Source organism: Amblyomma mixtum, chromosome 4 (genome assembly GCF_055824585.1).
Source record: "Amblyomma mixtum isolate Tamu chromosome 4, ASM5582458v1, whole genome shotgun sequence".
Taxonomy (NCBI): domain Eukaryota; kingdom Metazoa; phylum Arthropoda; class Arachnida; order Ixodida; family Ixodidae; genus Amblyomma; species Amblyomma mixtum.
The window spans coordinates 41,704,328-41,722,041 of record NC_143015.1 but is presented as its reverse complement, the minus strand read 5'-3'; the positions used below and the strand labels follow the sequence as shown (position 1 = coordinate 41,722,041).

The following is a 17,714-nucleotide window of genomic DNA, read 5'->3' as shown; positions in this document are numbered from 1 at the left end:
ACTTCCTATCGCTCCACGACGCGATCATCGACTGTGCTCGGGCTCAAGTAGAGCTCTCTACGCTGCCGAACCCCGTGCAAGAGACTGAGATTTGTGGTGCCCCTGTTGCTGCCAAAGCTTTTATCGCCGACAGTACCGATATTCCTGCGTGCTCTTCCGTAATTGTGCCTCTCTCCTGTGACTCTGTTAGCGATGCAAGTGTCGTCCTTGCGCCTACATTTCTGCGCAGCCACTGGCTGCCGCTTCAGTATGCCCTGCTCACCATATCCGCCGGCTTCACCGCATTGTGGTTCTCCAACCCGTTTTCAAGCCACTTCGCTCTGCGCCGTGGCGAATACGTTGGCACCGTGCAACTCTTCGATTCTGTTCTCAACCATGACGCCGCCGCCGAATCGCTGCCGGTCGGCACGTACGCCCCCAGCTCCTCTACCGTCCGCGTTGTCTACCGACGTATTCCTTCGCTGTGTCGACGCCACTCTTCCTCTAAATCAGCGAACCCAGCTGCTTGCGTTTCTTTTGTGTTTCACGCCTCCTTCGATTGCCACCCACCCGTTTTGGGGCGCACATCGACTGTTGCGCGCCATACTGACACCGGTGCCCATGCCCCTCTGCGCCAGGCCTTATATCGTGTCCGCCAATGAAGAACAAGTTATTGAATAACAGGTGGACACCATGCTTAAAAGCGGAGTTATTCAGCCTTCCTACAGCCCATGGGTCTCCCCAGTTTTACTCGTCAAGAAGAAGGATGGCTCCATTCGTTTTTGTGTCAGTGAATGCCGCATACAGAAGATTACACTCAAATACGTCTGCCCTCTGTCCCGTACAGCTGGCGCTCTGGACTGTCTACAAGGCGCTGAGCTCTTTTATTCACTTGATTTGCATTGTCGTTACTGGCAGGTCCCAATGGCCGCTGAAGATCGTGCCAAAACCACATTTTTCGTCCCTGAAGGCCTGTATGAGTTTACCGCCATGCCTTTCGGCCTATGCAACCGTCGTACTACTTTCCAGCGAATGATGGACACAGTCTTGCGGGCCCTCAAGTCGAAGAGAAGCCTGTGCTACTTGGAGGATATTGCGATCTTTTCGGCTTGCTTTCAGACGCATCTTTGTTGCCTGAAGCGTATCTTCACATGCCTCACAAACGCCGGCCTGCAGTTCAACTAAAAAATGTACTTCTGCTGCCCGTGAAGTCGCAATTTTCGGTCACGTTGTGCGAAAGACGGTGTCCGCCCTGACCCCTCCAAATTGAGTGCTGTGACTGTGTTTCAAAACCTTCCAGCACTACTCAACGCCGCAGTTTCCCGGGTCAATGCTCTTATTTTAGGTGTTTTGTTCGCAACTTTGCAGCGATTGGTGCCCTTTTCACTCCTCTGCTTGGAAGTAATGTCGATTCTTCGGCTTGATCACTCGCATGCGGCGCCGCCTATAATACCTTGCTCTGTCTTTTCACTGCAACACCCATTTTGCACCATTTCCACCCGGCGGTCTCGACCGGCAGACGACGCGGATGTCATATTCTTGGAGACGCAGCGCCCAACGTGCCAGCCGGCGGGAAGGATCTTTCAATGAAGAATGCAAAACAAGGAGAGTGATAATCCCCAACGACCTCGAAAGGACGGCAGTGCACGTAAGGGCGAAACTTAACTATGGCCTACAAAATGGCGAGGACCTTTTTTTTTCAGTCAGAGTAGTTGGACTCAGGCTTAGTGTGTTGCTGGCATATGCAAGGACATCAAATACAATGTGTGTGTGTGTGCTGTAGTGGTGTGTGTGTGTGTGCGTGCGTGTGTGTGTGTGTCTGTGTCTGTGGGGGGGGGGGTTGTGTGTAAGTGTGAGTGTGTGGGGTGGCGTGCGTGTGTGTGTGAATTGTGTGTGAATTATGTGAGTTTGAATAGGCCCATTAAAAGAGACATTTTTTGCAGCCCAACATCTGCAAGTACAGGCGGCGAATGTGTACCTCTATAACCGTCCAAACTGGGCATCTCAATACCCGGACTTTTGGAAGATACTGAACAGAAACTACACGAGAAGCGAGAAAAAAATGCAGATTAACATACTGCTGACGAGACAAAGAAGTCAACATGTCCTGGCCATTGCAAAGCCTCCCAATTATCTCAAAGGTAAACAGTTTATACTATATATTGAGCTTGAAAAATATTCTCCTCTAACGTATGTAGGAGAGAGGGCAAACTTGTCATTGAAACCTGAAGTAGAATTCAATACGACATCAAGAATGCGCCAATTAAGCTCTTCATTTCTCATTGCGAGACTTCTCGTCTACTTGAAGAATGGTGTACTGCAGTCAAAATGCTGCTTTCATATCTAGCACTCTCACAGCTATTTCTTTAGCCTGATGCCTCACCAGCGTTCTTTGCGGACGTGGGTAAGTAGAAGGGTGCATCATGCCTTATGTATTGCATGTTTCCGCTCTATCTTACTCTCTGTGAAACTTTCAAGCACGAAGTTCTCTGAAACGAGACTGCACCACTTGAGCTCAGACATTCTGTTATCTGTGTAACGATAAAAAGAATATGCTTTTTATATGAACTTCAGTACAATATCTTTATCAAACACAACGTGTTAAGAATTCTTGTTGTTGGAGGCAATGTACGCGTTGACCAAATTTAATGGTGAAGATGGCTGAAGAGTGCTATGAATGTTATTTCGCTCTCTAAAGTTATAATTTTAGTGGTAGCCCGACCAGCATCAACTGAGGCGATATTTTCGTAGTTAAGGTAATGCTGTACATTCTCGCTGAGCTTCGTGAGCGAAAAAATAACAAAAAGCAATATTCCTGGCAATTGGCATTCGCAGGATTGGTAGGTAGAGCGTTAGGAGAATCAGGAGAGCCTACATTTAGGAGCTCCGTCTTCCTCTGCAGCCTTTTCTGCCTAATACACCACCGCTTAAAACCGCACAACTAGGCACCGCGGTGGCTTAGTGGTTATGGCGCGTGGCTACTGATCCGGAAGACACGGGTTCGATTCCGGCCTCGACGCTCAAATTTCTTTGAAGGCTGAATTCTAGAGGCCTGTGTATTGTGCGATGTGAGCGCACGTTAAAGAACCCCAGGAGGTCGAAATTTCCAGAACCCTTCATTACGGCATCCCGCATAGTCTAAGTTGCGTTGGCATGCTAAACCCCCTTAAATCAAACTAAACCAAAACTCAGAACTGGGGAAAAAGACAGCGCTCTCTTGGACTTTTGTAAGTTGCGGCAAATGTAAGTTGTCAGCGCTCGTTCGAGTCAGCGCTCGTCTTTGTGTCCTCTTGCTTCGTCTGTCGTTTTGTTCGCGCTGTTCCCTCCCACGATGTAAGTGGTTGTTGGTTTACCTACTAGGCTGATGTAAGGCCAGTCAGGGCTAGAACGATTCATATCGACTTTCATCCTGCTTATCACTGGGAGCGATTCCATCCTGCTGTAACCAACTGGAAGGCGGATTTGCATTGACGGCCCTAGGCGCCCTCGGCGCAAGGCGGGGAGGACTTGCGCTGTATTGCAATGCAGTCAGACGGAGGCCAAGCCAGTCACTGCTTATAAAGGGTTTGGTGGCAGCTCATTTGAGCCGACCTGAAAGAGAACTAGTGCTCTCTAAAGTGACAGGAGATTGTTGATGTTGAGGGATTGAAGCACCATTGCCGTTCACTGATCAGCTTCTTAAAGGAATGTAAAAAATCCCGGCTGACTAAAGGCATCAGGATTAGGCCATCTTTGTGCAGCTCCAGGCTGTGGATCTCTAGGGAGTGCTACTTGTGTCTCCTTTCACTCTCTCTCGAAGAAGCAAGGCCCAACCATGAGAACCTCTGAGAAGTGCGGGTGCCGCAATATGCAGACAGTGACGACGAAGCAGAAGCGCAACTTGTGTTTGCGCCCTTTCAGCCTCTCCTAGGGGTACCAGCATGAGACAAAGGGGCTTGGGCTGAGATCCATAGTCGCGCTTCCGGTGCGTAGGTGGCAAGTCTTGGCTTCAGCAGGAAAGACCGGCTTAAAACCAAGATAATGAAATATCGGCAGATTCTGAGTCTCGCTTAAAGTGCCCCACGAAGGGAGGACCCAATGTAGCAGACGTGGGGCGCCTGGAACGGCTAAGCAGGACGGCAGCGCATCACGGTGGTTTGCGTCCCCACCTATCTGAAGCACATGGGTTGGATCCATTCATGACCAGCGACATGAAAGCAAGGAAGTCCCCCCTCCGCATGCTCGCTGGGAGGACCTTCGCCTGAAGAGGATGTAAACTAATTATGTACAGGTGCTCGTCTCGGTATTGGGCGTCCCCTTTTGTGCGCGACTTGCCCCTTGCAAGGTGTCCGGCTGGCAAAAATATCGGCGCACATTTCGAGAGTTGGCGCGCCGCGAAAGGAATCTCGCCCGCGCGCGTGTGGACGATTCGAGAACCTTGGAGATAATTTATCTCATTGCCGATGAGGAGCCCGTAACCTTGAGCGTGTTGAGTAGTGCCTTCTCCTGTTCACTCCTGACTTGACACGAGCGCGGCTTGAGCTCGGCTTAAGCTTTTTGGAAGCCTCTATCCAAGCCTGAACAATGGCGATGCGCGCCCAGCGGTAGGGTGAGAGAACAGTTGTGTGGTTTATAGAGTGTGAACGTGCTCGCCAGCCTTGGCGCGAAGAAACGAACAGAAGCGATGCGCCCTATATATGAACAACGTTTAGCGCTGTCACTGAACCCTTGCCATAGTTGAAGCTTCCGAGATGTGCTACCACCCGAATTGCGGGGAACACCACTGTTGCCCAGCCACAGACCTGCGAAGAAGGGCGTGCATTCTTCAAGACGATACATTGCGATCATCCGGTCGTCGACTGCCTTAGTGCATGGTGAACTAAATGAGTTCTGTTTTGTTTTTCTCTCTCGTGTATTAGTGCACTGTTTTGCAAGGTCTTTCTTTGCACTGTGACTTCTCCCTAGTGTTACTTTTAACGGGTTGCATTGTTTCACAGATCATTTTGGATGTGTTCGTGAGAGAGATTAGAAATTAGAGGTCGCAAGCTGAGTCGAGCGCATCTTCTAAGATATCAAAACCACTACCCCCCCCCTTCCACACCTTAAGGGTGTCTGGGAGTACAAGCAACAAGTGCCCATTGCTGACACCAGTCCACAGCTACTCAAAGTATGGGCGCCGGTTTAGATTTGGATGCAGTTTGGCGCTCTGTATACTTCTGATGACAGTAGCGATAACCTTGCGACAAAGCATCCATCTCGCATTCGCATTCGGTAGTTGGTAGCTTCAGCTTCACTGACAGCCTGTTACCACCCGGTTTTCAAATGGGTACGAAATATCAGCCTCCCTGGTGCTCGGCTTTTCTCAGGTGAAATGCTTGGAAACGGGTCTTTGACCAAATTTTTGCATTTCCGCGAGCAGTAATTGGCTCCGTCGTCCTAAACCTTAGATCTTTCTCGTGCAGTAAAGCCCACTTGCGGCTTTTTTTTTCGGTTTGCCTGTTCAAGTACTAAGTCATGTGATTTAAATCCGCAAACTCTTTTTCCCAGGGATGTAGTACTCTGGAAAGCCAAGCACCACGCCAAGCGATGTCGTGGATCAGTTTCAGAAATCTGATGGATAGTCTACCGGAAGTAGTAGTCGAATTGACCACCTGTACAGTTGAGGCGGGTGCTGGACCACGAGGCATCGGAAGTACCTTTATTGGCTGCAGGCCTCAGCTTCCTCAATTACATATACTAGGTGTCCTGTGCACGTTAATCCCTCTTCCCTGCTAGTTTGTCTTTTCCTTTTGCGGGGTACCGCCTCACCTCACTGTTTGTCAGATTAACATTCCCCCCAATATCTTCCGCAGACCAGAAACCACGAAGGCTTTCGGTGCTGCTATAATTATCTCGTATTCATAACGGTCTTCAGAGGGGTGCCAGTGAAATGAATACTATTTCAGAAAACTAAATGTACTGATGTGCGGCCGTTGAATGAAATTGACGTAATGGCCCAAAAAATCCTGAGCCAAAATTGTAGGCCATCATTAATTCCTCACTCATAAAACTAAATCTTTGTTATCTGGCGCCAAATTGTAAGATCTGGTGAACGGAGAAACGTTAGACGTTGAATTAATTAAAGCCTCCATATTTACACGGTCTTAGTTACTAAGCGACAAAAATATTCGAATTTCTCCCATTTCTCGGGTGTTCAGAATAAGATTACCGCAACAGTGCGGCTTTAACCTTTGACGACACAGTTGGCGCGTAACTGATAACCCGCAGCCCGTCTGTAAAATGTCTGCGTTGTGTATGCCCAACTCGACACCATTGACTTTTGGCAGCAAAATTATGGTACTACGTCTTCGATAAGACTTCATTGTTGAGTACACCGGGGACCACGTTTTCTAAAAATATAACAGCGAAGGTTTGTGTGGTGCGTTCTTCAGATGTATACACTGAAGAACTCGGTAGCCAGATGAATGACAGCATCTACGTCCAGTCGTGGCAAAATGGCGCTGGTGGGGCCCAGGACATGCACTGTACAAACAAGTACAGCGTGAACGATGTGAGTGTGATTGGCGTGGAAACGAAGAGAGGAAAAGCTGCGTTCTCCAGTAAAGAAGACCACAGCAAGTGGTACGTGACCAGGAGCAAAAGCATTTTCTGCTTCTCATCGCTGAACCGAATGGTGAGTACTTCACGTCAAGAGATGTGAGATATGCAGATCATGGCTAAGGTTTTTACCCGGCCTGCAATTGACACTGCTAACTTGAAAACTGGTTTTTGTTTTGCAAGTGATCGTTGTCACGTGACACTTATCACGTGGCCCTTCGGTTACGTCAGCAGCTTTTCTTGCACGTCAGCGTTGCCTAACAACAGTGGCCATCCCTAACACAGTTTACCGTCGTAGACACCCCAACGGGTTAACTTCGTGCACCTCTAACACGCTTGAACTAATGACCCTTGGGTGCCCGCCTGGAACACAGAGAGCCTGGGTTCCATACTCCATGTCGGAGAATTTTTTTTTTAGAATGGTCATTTTCGTGTGGACAAGCTCCGATGACACGCTTTGCTGGCAGGTCCTGTACACACCACTCAAAAGACAACAAATGCTTTCGCATTAGCATCATTTATCCTTGGGAGACACCATACCACTTCTTGTGCAATGGTTAAGCAGTTAAGCGATACGCCAACGCCTTGCGATGCCGGTGGTGCCACTGATGGGGCTTCTGTGCGAACCTTGTAGCTCTTGCCGAGGAATCTCTCGCGATCAGTCATTAATTTAACTGCCACCTGCCAGGGTGCACAGTATTCTCATCATCCGGTGGGCAGGTTGTGATCACGCCACATGATCATGTGACCCAGGTGGCCACAAAGTACAAACTCACAAACTACAAGAGATCAGCTCACGCTGTAAACAAGATTTGTTTTGGAGGAAAACGCTGCTCAGTTGCAACAAAATGATGTATACTGAAACGCTTCTGTTCGTTAAAAAAAAGCAAGTGCTGCTTCTTTCATTTTACTAGGCCCTGTGATGCCAACTCCGTTCGACATACATTCAGGGTGAATTACGCAGATAGAATGTGAATAGAATGCAAGGTACTCATGTAGTTTTTTTCATGGCGCAAATCTGTTAGAAACGGCCATGAAGACGCTGACGATTAGCAACGATCTGGGTGCCCGTCGACGACGGTTACTGATTGTGCCCGTCGACGACCTGAACGTCTTCCCCGGCCCTTTGTAAATGCTTTTTGCACTTGGAACACTTCCGATGAGGACATTTCATCATTCCGCATGCTTTCTTTATCATGTCGAACGTCTGGTAGGTGACTTACTCAGTTTAGCTCAATGCTTTACACCGTAGCGCTGTTCCAACGTTGGCTCCATGGTTTCCTCGACGCAGCTACGTAGCAGGGGTACATGCTCAAACACGCCCGTTCCCGTCGCTTGCTCGAAGCCAATTGAGCTCGTTCCACTGTGAAGATGAAGGTTCTCCCTCCTTCCCCCAAAACTGATTTCCCAATCAAGGGCGGGCGCACGTCACTCCGCGACTTTTCATTCATTACTTTTGGGACAGTCCCTGAATATATATATATATATATATTGTAGCGGCCTTTATTGGCAAGAGATGACTGGTTGTTAAGGCCGGTTAGAGCGGGCAAGGGCAGGTCCGGTCCCGGAACAGTTGATGCTTTTGCCGCGCGTCGGTTCTGCTGCTTCAGCTGCCGATCGTCTTCTTCTCGCCTCGCGCCGCGCATCGGTTCTGTTGCTCCGTCTGCTAAGCGTCTTCCTCTGTACAATATATATATATATATATATATATATATATATATATATATATATATATATATATATATATATATATATATATATATATATATATATATATATATATACCGAAACCAAGCAGCGCGGCGAAATGTCTGCAACTTTTTCAGTTTACTGTGTTGATGAATAGAAAATTTTATTGTACCAATTTTGTCACTGAAATTTATATATATATATATATATATATATATATATATATATAATTTTAGTGACAATGTGGGTACACTAAAATTTTCCATTCCTCAACACCATAAATAGAAAAAGTTGCAGACATTTCGGCGCACTTTTTGGTTTCGGGGGCTTTTAGCACTTCGCACATGCTAACATCGTACATTTTCTCTGTGTTAACAGGCTGAGCCTTTGTGTCAAAAAGTACCGCTCCCTGGGTAGGCTGCCGTCTCTTTACAGTGTCGCGTTTTCTTCAAACGGTCGAGCCCGTTTCATGTGACTTCTTTGTCAAATAGAGATAGTGATACTCCGTCAGTATCGAAATACGGAACAGTGAGATCGGTGCACCGATGATTCATGTTTACTAATTTTGCTTTTTCGCTGTGTACTAGTCTCCAGATGCATACAATGACCAAAGCAGGAAATGTGATTTTGCTGCATTGAGTTTCATTGATGGCTTCAGCTGCTGCATCGTACTCGTATAATTCAACTGCACGACTGCAAGTGTATTTTGTTTAGGATTTCAGCTTGAATTACTAGATCGGAGATAATCAGTGCTTGGCTGTTTGCACCTCCAGAACATTTTCTGCTTGTTCATGTTCCTTGCAGAGTCAGGAACACTCAGTGTTGCTTTTATTTCCAGCGTCGAAGCGTTAGCAATGTGAATTGCGCGCACTAAACTGTTCTTTTTTCCAATTTCAGCGCTCCCAGATGAAGCGAGGAGGTGAAATTACATGCCTCATCGATCCACGCTTAGCCCAACTCTTCAGGAAAAGCATCGTTGAAAGAAATAGATGCAAAAACGATAAAGCAGAATAGCTTCTGCTGCAAGCCACACCAGCAGGTGACGAAGGAAATTGCAGCATCGAACAAGATCGCGACAGAAGAGTTGCATCTTTCATTCACACCATGCTACAGCTGCAGTCTTCGTTAATAACCTCTCTGGTAATGAAAATAAAAAGCTTTTAGCACAGCTCATGAACGCTAATATTTTCAACAAGACACCCTGTTTAAAGTGCATGGCAAGTAATTTCACCGTTTTATCAGCCTGTTCTTTCATGACAACCATGAAAACCATGACAGCACTCAGGACATTGTTACTGTGCACGCCACCAGAGAAGTTCTCACCAGGCCTTGCTCTACCGCTTTAGGACAACTGGCATTCATACTGTTCCTTTCCTGACACTCTTGCCGTTGGCGTGATGTTGTGGTTGCTTTCCACGGTTGCTGCTTTGTTTTGATTCAACTTTCTCGACTTTTCGGTCAATTTGATCAGGTGCTTCCGTGTTTTGTGCATTAACTTTGCGGCTAATCTTTATTGGTACATTTGCAGAGGATATATTGCGAAACACGAAGCGTCAACATTGTAGTTCATTTTGATCACACAGAAGACACTTTCAGTACGATTTCCTATAGTAATAGATTCTAAGTGGACGCGAAGCAGGCAGCAGATTGTTTGTTAATCTACCTGTGGCACTAAACACAAAAAAGGCACCGAAAAATAGCTGCTACACGCAGAGGCTACATGGGTCCTGGATGATCACCAGGACGGTGGGTTATTTTAACTCACTCAGAAGCTTGAACTTAAGCAGCCAGGAAATTCCTTGCAGAAATACTGCTGGTAGTCGCATTGTCTTTTCCACATTGATTGTTTGCTACACATAAGGTACGATATTTGAATGTTTAGTAGGCACGCTGTTGTAAATGACTTGCTGCGACCTGTCAAGCAACAACTACCGTGTTTGATACTCGATGGAAATCGAAGGTCAGAATAAGACATACACCCTCTTTGGGCTGTTGCGAGAAAGCTTGCTTAATTGTTTACAATAAATTAAGCTAACTGTGTACATAATGCTAAAGGAAGGAGGTTTTCCATTTTTTTCGCATCAATGAAATATCGGGGAGATTACCCATGTAGGACACCGGCACACTCAATAACTTCGAAAACATAAACGAGAAACTAATGCAAGGAAGCGTGTTCTACACACGCGAAGTTCTTGTTTCTTGCAGCTGTCACCGCTCTTAGTAAAAGAAGTTATCAGATTTAAGCCACCCAGGCGGCTCAGTGTTTATGGTGCTCGGCTGCTGAAACGAAGGACACCACTTAGATCCCGGCTGTGGCGGTCACGTTTCGATGGAGAAGAAGAACGAGAGGCCTGTGCACTGTGCGGACTCAATCCATGTTACAGAATCCCATGTGGTCGAATTTATCCGGAGCCCTCCGCTACAGCGTCTCTCATAGCGCGGCTCACTTTGGGATGCTAGAACCCAAATCCAAACGAAATAATAAATACCATATTCAGAGCACAATGAAAAGAGGGCACTTATTTTCGTCACGAATGCCCCTTCTACCATCAGCATTATTATCAGCATAATTACTGCCAAATCTTTTGTGTTCCACAACACTCTCATCTTGTCGCGCTACCAATCTGGGCATCAGAAAGAGCCCAACAATCATTGAAACATTAGAGTACGGTATGGTAATGCACCTGATTTTTCATTCTGCATTCGCCGGAAACTACCAGATGACTCGCATTTATTCGTTGCCGCCCCCGGTACTGCGGCTCAGAGGTTATGAACCTCAGCTGCTGACCCGAAAGATGCGGGTTCAATCCCAAGTGAGGTAGTGCATTTTGAAGGAGGTGAAATGTTGAAGGCTTGTGTAGAGCGCTATTTCAGAGCAGATTAAAGAACAAAAGGTGGTAAAAATTGCCCGGTGCCCTCCACTGCGGCGTCCCTCATACCCTAAGTTGGTTTGGAGAGTGCAATTCAATACACCATAAAAACCATTTTTTCGTACGATCTCTGAGCTGGCTTGCACAAGATTAAGAGGAAAGCAGAATGACAAAATTTGACTTATCCTTTACGAGCCATTCTTATCAATCTACCCAAAACGAAAATATTCTTCCTACGTAGATCACGCAATATACCCGGCATGAAATACTATTCCTTACACCAAATCAGAAGGCCTGTAGCCAAATCTTCTAATATTAGCTGTTTTCTCTGCAGGGAAGAAGGCGCGTTTTATTTGCGCCTAATAACAATATGCTTGAGTGCACACAATAGGAATAGGATACGCTGTACCGATGCACAACCTGAGACAACTGGAGGGCGGCATACAGACGATTGTTTACTGTAACAGATCCGATTTAAAAAAAAAAAACAAGGTACAACGTGGATAAATAGCGGTATGTTAGCTTCCATAATAGCCCACAATTCCAAGAATCTCTGAAGACGGAGCTTCCGCTGTGTCAGTTCTTTTTTTTGTAACACGAAAATGATGTCCATAACAAAAAAATAATACGACGCCTTAGCTTGGGTGCTGTTTCGCAGCTAAACAAAATGCTCCATCGTCTCGACGTTGGGAGCGAAACACCAGGCGAGGCAGAAGCACGACGAGCACTACTTCCAGGGCTATTGAAAACTATAGGCGCTAGTTGTGGTTTCTTCCTTCCTATATTTTTCAGCGGCCATAAGTTTTCAGTATGTTTACTCTGGAAATGCACAGGGTGTTTCACGGAAGATCTTATACAGTTTTTAAGAATAGGCTTTTTGAGTTAGAAATGCGCTTTTTCGGCATAACATTGCCAGCGCTGTAACGCAATAGAATACAGGTAAGCCGTGCTAACTAGCTGGATGGGTGACTAATATTGATTAGTGAACTTTTCGACTATTACTGCTAGGCTCCTTAATTACTCAGAGGGGCGCAGCCCACAGTAAGTAATATCCTTACCTGTTTTTAAAATTCAGAAACGCGGTTACCCTCAGCGCTGTGGCTCAACAAATTTTGCTTATTTAGACCAGTTGCGTGCACTGGAGAGCTCGCTTTGCCTGCAAGCTTCTCGAAAGTGCATGTAATCTGGCGCGATGTAGCCAAAATTTATTCGACCACAACGCCGAGGGCAACCTACTTTCCGAAATCATAAAACTGACATCGATATTACTGCACGACTCTCAATAACTAAAGAACCTAACAGTGGTAGCTAAGCTAACTAATCAATATGAATTAACTAGCCGGATAGTTAACATATCTTAGCTGCATGCTGACATACTGCACCGCTGACAATGCTATGCTAAAAGCGTTCTTCTATTTTTAATAATTGTGTAAAGAATTAGGTGAAGCACCCCGTTTAGGCCTCCAGGTTTGCCCGGTTGGAGCTTTCCTCATAGGTTCATACCTCGTGCACCATTTTTACAAGCTGCACTGATTGCCCGAAAGGTGCTCTGAGATAGCCGAAAATGCCAATTACCGTGCTACATATAGATTCAGGCATTACAGGAGTATTTACGAATACAAAAGCGCCATGGCGGAAGGCACAAGATATTCTACCAAGATGTTACGCACTCGATGAAACTTTCAAAAAACAGTACGCTGTTTTTACACCAAAATTGGATCATATCTTTTGCTGCAACTCTGCATGCCGAAGAGCATTTGAAATGACTGCTGTAAAACTGCGAGATGAGCAATAAGAGTAATTTATGCAATGGTAAAATAATAATCGTATAGCAGCACAAGTTCCGCTGTTCAATCCATGAACAAAAAAATGGACACCTCAAGCTTGTTACTGAAAAAAATCCAATGGTTAGGAAGGTTACTGGCAGGTGTAACTTATATTCCGAGTTGTATGACCGCTATGCGGATACACTCGGGACCGGCCTGTTTGCAACAACTTCTGCACAGGAACTGGAAGAAACCGAGCAAGATGGAAAACTTTAGAATCTTGTACAATCGTGGCCAAGGTTCAGTGCCAGTGCAAATACTTGGGCTGAAAGAATGGTTGTCACTGCTTAGCAAACGGAGTGCAAGCGGCATATTCAAACTGAAGAAAGAGAATATTGAGGATGCTCCTGTGTGCTAACACAATCTACAGACAGCAAGCAAGAAAAACAGCTTACATCATTTTCTATACACAATTGGTAGAGATAAAAACTTGAATACGTTTAGGCTTACTGAGGAGTTTCTAAGGAACGAAAAACACCGTTTATTCGCATCATTCCCCAATTGCCGGTGGTTTAAGTGGAACTGGTTGATTGTGCCAAGCTCACCCTGAATGCCCACCAGCCACCTATAAGCCCACACTCGGAAACCTGTTCCAGTACCCAACGGTCTTTTCCGCCGCGCACACCGCAATTAATACGGGGCCCATCTGTCGTCCCGACGCCATCTGGTCTCCCCAACTCACAAAACCTAACCTCGTTCGCCTTCTACTCCGGTCACGAGTCTCGCAGCTCTCAGCACTTCACATTCTACCTTCCGTAGTATGCGCACGTCATCAAACTGAATATTAGGGCGTGACCTGGTCGTCTGCTTGTTCTACGCGCCAAAGTAGGCGCGCACATACACGCAGTGTCGGCCGTGCAATCTTCTTTTCCTTCTCGCACCCGCCGCGCGTCCTTATTGGTCAAAATTCGGGAGACCCTTCAAGGAGCATCTCGTAATTTCTGGCGTGGTGCCGCCGCCGACGTCCGAGTGAAGAGGAGGGGGACATGTCTTAGCGCAAGCAAGGCTACGCCCTCTCCGCCGGTTATTACTAGAAGCGCCTCCGACATTCTAGAAAAATCGAGGTCGTGTCTGACTCATTCCCTCCGGCGAGCGGTGGTGGACGGGGCAGCCGCACACCCACAAGGCTAGTAGCGCTCAGGAGGTTTCCTTCTCCCCCATTTTACGACTCGCGCTGGCGAGATGCGTCCGTGCGGGGCTGTTCTTGTTTCTTTGTTTTTCACAAAATGCTCCGAATTTTCTGACAGAGACATACGTCGACACCCTCTGTTGAGCAAGATTGTACAGTGTGGCGGACAATATATACCTCATTAGAATGAGTAATTAGACTACTTACCGTCTCATAAACTAATAAACTTTTTAATTTTGACGTCATGGGGCGAGGTTATATTACAGAATTCATGGACATCAACATCAATGGTGAGCCCTGTTTTTCAGTCTTCTTAATCGGCAATATGATTCAAAATATGTAATGTCAACAATGCTCATTTCAAAGCTTGCTCAGTTGGCTCCCACGTTAACTAATTAAAAAAAATCCCCGCTGGGCATGGTATCGTTGCTGAAATGAAGTTCATTTCTGTTTCCTCAAATTCAAGAACTGCGCCTGTACTTAACGCATAAATGTTCAATGTGGCAAAGCACACTGTAGGAGCTTCAAATGCCTACTTTTACTGTTCAATGCTGCGAAACACATTGCCGATAACGAAATTTTAAAAACATGACTCACCTTCGGTGTTGACACCCATCAATATTCCGATATAAGTGCTCATCCTAACCCGCTGCGGTGGCTTTAGTAGTTAGAGCGCCCGGCTGGAGAAACGTAGTTCGCAGGTTTGAGCCCTGCCGTGGCGGCCGCGTCTCGGTAGAGGTGAAATGCAAAAGGCCCCCGTGTGCTGTGCAATCTCAGTGCAAGTTGCAGACCCCCAGGTGTCAAATTATTCCGGAGCCCTCCAGCACGGCAACTCTTTCTTCTTTACTTCCCATCTTTCTCCCTTGCTTTGCGGCGCGGTTCGGGTGTTCACCCAGATGTGAGACAATCACTGCCCCATTTCCTTCCCTCAAACCAAAAACAAATTTTCAGTTTCCACTCTAAAATCAGAAATAAAAAGTTGACATCAAATTTACCTAAATATTTGTTTTATAATGGATTCATATGAGGTGCACAATATCCACATTGCCGTGGAGTCCAGCTCAACAGACCCTATCGATGCTGCTCTCAGAGTTTAGAAATAAACTTCTATAAATTGGAACGTCAACATTTCGGCCGAATATCAGCCTGGTCGCGAGGCGAATTAGAGAGAAACCTTTGATTCTCACCGGAGAACCAATGTTGCGGCGCCAACTAGGTACCTTCTTCAGGTATCTTCTTCAGATTCTTAAGTATGTATGTACCTTCTTCAGGGTTGGGGGTGCAAGTAAGAGACGCGTTCTTTTAGTGACAAAGCACTATTCCGATGGGAAAACACCGAGCAAGATCTTGCGATGTTTGTTTTTATGTTTGCGGAGTTTGTGCGAAGTGAAATAAGTCAATAAAGAGAAATCAAATATTGCTACGTAACATTGTAGTGTCGGTTCGTTCGCGCTATACAACGTGACAATATATAAAACTATATAAACTAAATACATAAATAAATGTGTATAAAGCAATATAAAACGTAGAACAATACACTCGGAAGGCTCCTCAAAAACCGATAAAAAGAAATATTATGAATCTCAAATAATTGATGCTGGTAGTGACTCTAAAAAAGTGGAAAGTTATCAGCTCCTTCTTAAGTAGTGCTGCTACTACGCCTTTAATAACGAAAAACTGTGCACTGAGGCATATTTACCATGACACTCCCGACATTGCTAAAGCGTTCTTTGAGTCATTTGTTATCTATCAGCCTCCTGTTGCTCAGCCCGTTAATGTGTACCCTCGCCTACCTCATAGTTTCTTTTTCCTGTTTCCCCAGACGAGGCGCGCATCGTAATAATGAATCTCAAGGATACAAGCCCTGTTCTCGCCAACTTCTATTCTTGTCATATCAAGCTAATATATTCTCTGATTTGCCGTGTGTTCTGTCACATAGTAATCCTAATCTTCAAGACAGGCATCTTCCCTAACGCACTGAAAAAAGTTAAACTAATACCTGTCTTCAAAAAAGGCGGCAAACACATAACAATTAGTTATCAGCTCGCTGCTGTTCTTTCCTTCCTTAACAAATTAATTGAAAAATTACTATCTTGCAGAATTCAACATCACCTCTTCTAAGTTCTCTTCAGTTCTGAATTTTCAACGGAATTAGCGTTATAAAATTTCATAAAATTAAAGAAGTATTGATTGCGGTAATTTCAGGGGCGCATTATTCGTCAATCTCTCAAAGGCCTTTGAATCAATTAATCACAACATCCATTTCGACAGATTAAACGCCCTTGGAGTATCTGCTCCTGCACTTCATTTATTCGCAGATACTTACTCAACCGGATCCAAGCTGTTTGCATCTCTGGTACTTACTCTGCAGCGGAGACTACTAGAGTTGTCATTCCTCAGCATTCCATCCTTGGTCCACTTCTTTTCCTAATATACATTAGTGATCTCCCATCTTGCCTAACCTCTTCTGAATGTATATCATACGCCGATGATACCACCATACTAGCACCTAACACGTCAACAGATTTCTTACCAGACAAACTGAATGCAGGTGATATGCAAACTTAACAATCTGGTGTCAAAACAACGTGCTGAGTATTAATGCATCTAAATCAAGCTGTCATCTTTTCACCTCCCCATAACACTATTCCTGAATCTCCTCATATTTCTTTTGCTTCTCGCATAGGCACTGCTACTGATCATGCGGTGTTTCCTGGTGCAGAACTTGGCTGCCACTTAAAATTCCGTAGGCACATAAGCAGTCTAACGAATAAAACAGCATAAGTCATAAAGGTACTCATAAAGATTCGCAATTACTTTAATTTAAAAGCGCTCATTTCGCTGCACGATGCGTTGATCCACAGCCATATCAACTATTGCATTTTTTTAGGGGGGGGGGACCCCTGCAGAGCCCACATAACACCGCTGCAACACATGCAGACTCCAGCCACACGTATAATAAATATTTATGCAGTTCTGCACCCTTACTGCAGGCTCATAAAATCCAAGGAGTCTCATCCATAGTTGATTATTGTCTTGGCAATCTTATCTTTAGGTTCACGAAATGACCACTTCCCATTCCGTTAATTAATGGCATCCAGTTTCCTAGTTGAAGTCACACTTGCTTTTGATGCCAAAACAATTCCTTGCTACCGAAGCCTAGAACTAACTACATCAAGTTTACACTGAATTGCTGCGCCTCATTTCTGTCAAATTCATTACCACTTAATTTAGTTTAAAGCAGTCATCTAACATTCATCCTTTCAAGGGTAGTTTCCGTGCTTTTCTTCTATCAAAATAATTTTTCTTTTTTTTTTCCATGGAGCATACGGAGCGTTCACTTGAAATGTTCTCCTCTACTTATGCATTTATGCAGATTTACCCTACCCATATCGCGTTTACAGTTGCAACTTATTGGTCTTTAACGTGTCGCTAAACGTGCTCTTTATCGTGTCGCTTAAAGTTGCATCTTATTGCTCTTTAACGTGTCCGCCTGAAAAAAACTGTGCTTTCGCACACTTTGCGCTGCTATTGAGTAGTCGCTAGACGGGGGTGGTGGCTTTGCGGTGTAGCGAAGGTCGTGTACATTAAGTGATTGAAGGGTGGCCTAAAGAATGATTTAAATTGCTGGGTGTGTTTTGTACG

General features: G+C 45.5%; 1 protein-coding gene across 1 annotated transcript in view; it reads left to right on the top strand.

The window, feature by feature from the left end:
- Positions 1–9,417, top strand: part of LOC149346318 (cell-death-related nuclease 7-like) — a 32,294-nt gene extending 22,877 nt beyond the window's left edge. Inside the window, exons 5-7 of the mRNA XM_089585380.1 lie at positions 1,923–2,120; positions 6,390–6,631; positions 9,142–9,417. Of these exons, the coding sequence (XP_089441506.1) occupies positions 1,923–2,120; positions 6,390–6,631; positions 9,142–9,258 (557 nt within the window). The 3' untranslated portion in view covers positions 9,259–9,417. The remainder of the gene's footprint in view (positions 1–1,922; positions 2,121–6,389; positions 6,632–9,141) is intronic.
- Positions 9,418–17,714: the final 8,297 nt, after the last annotated feature.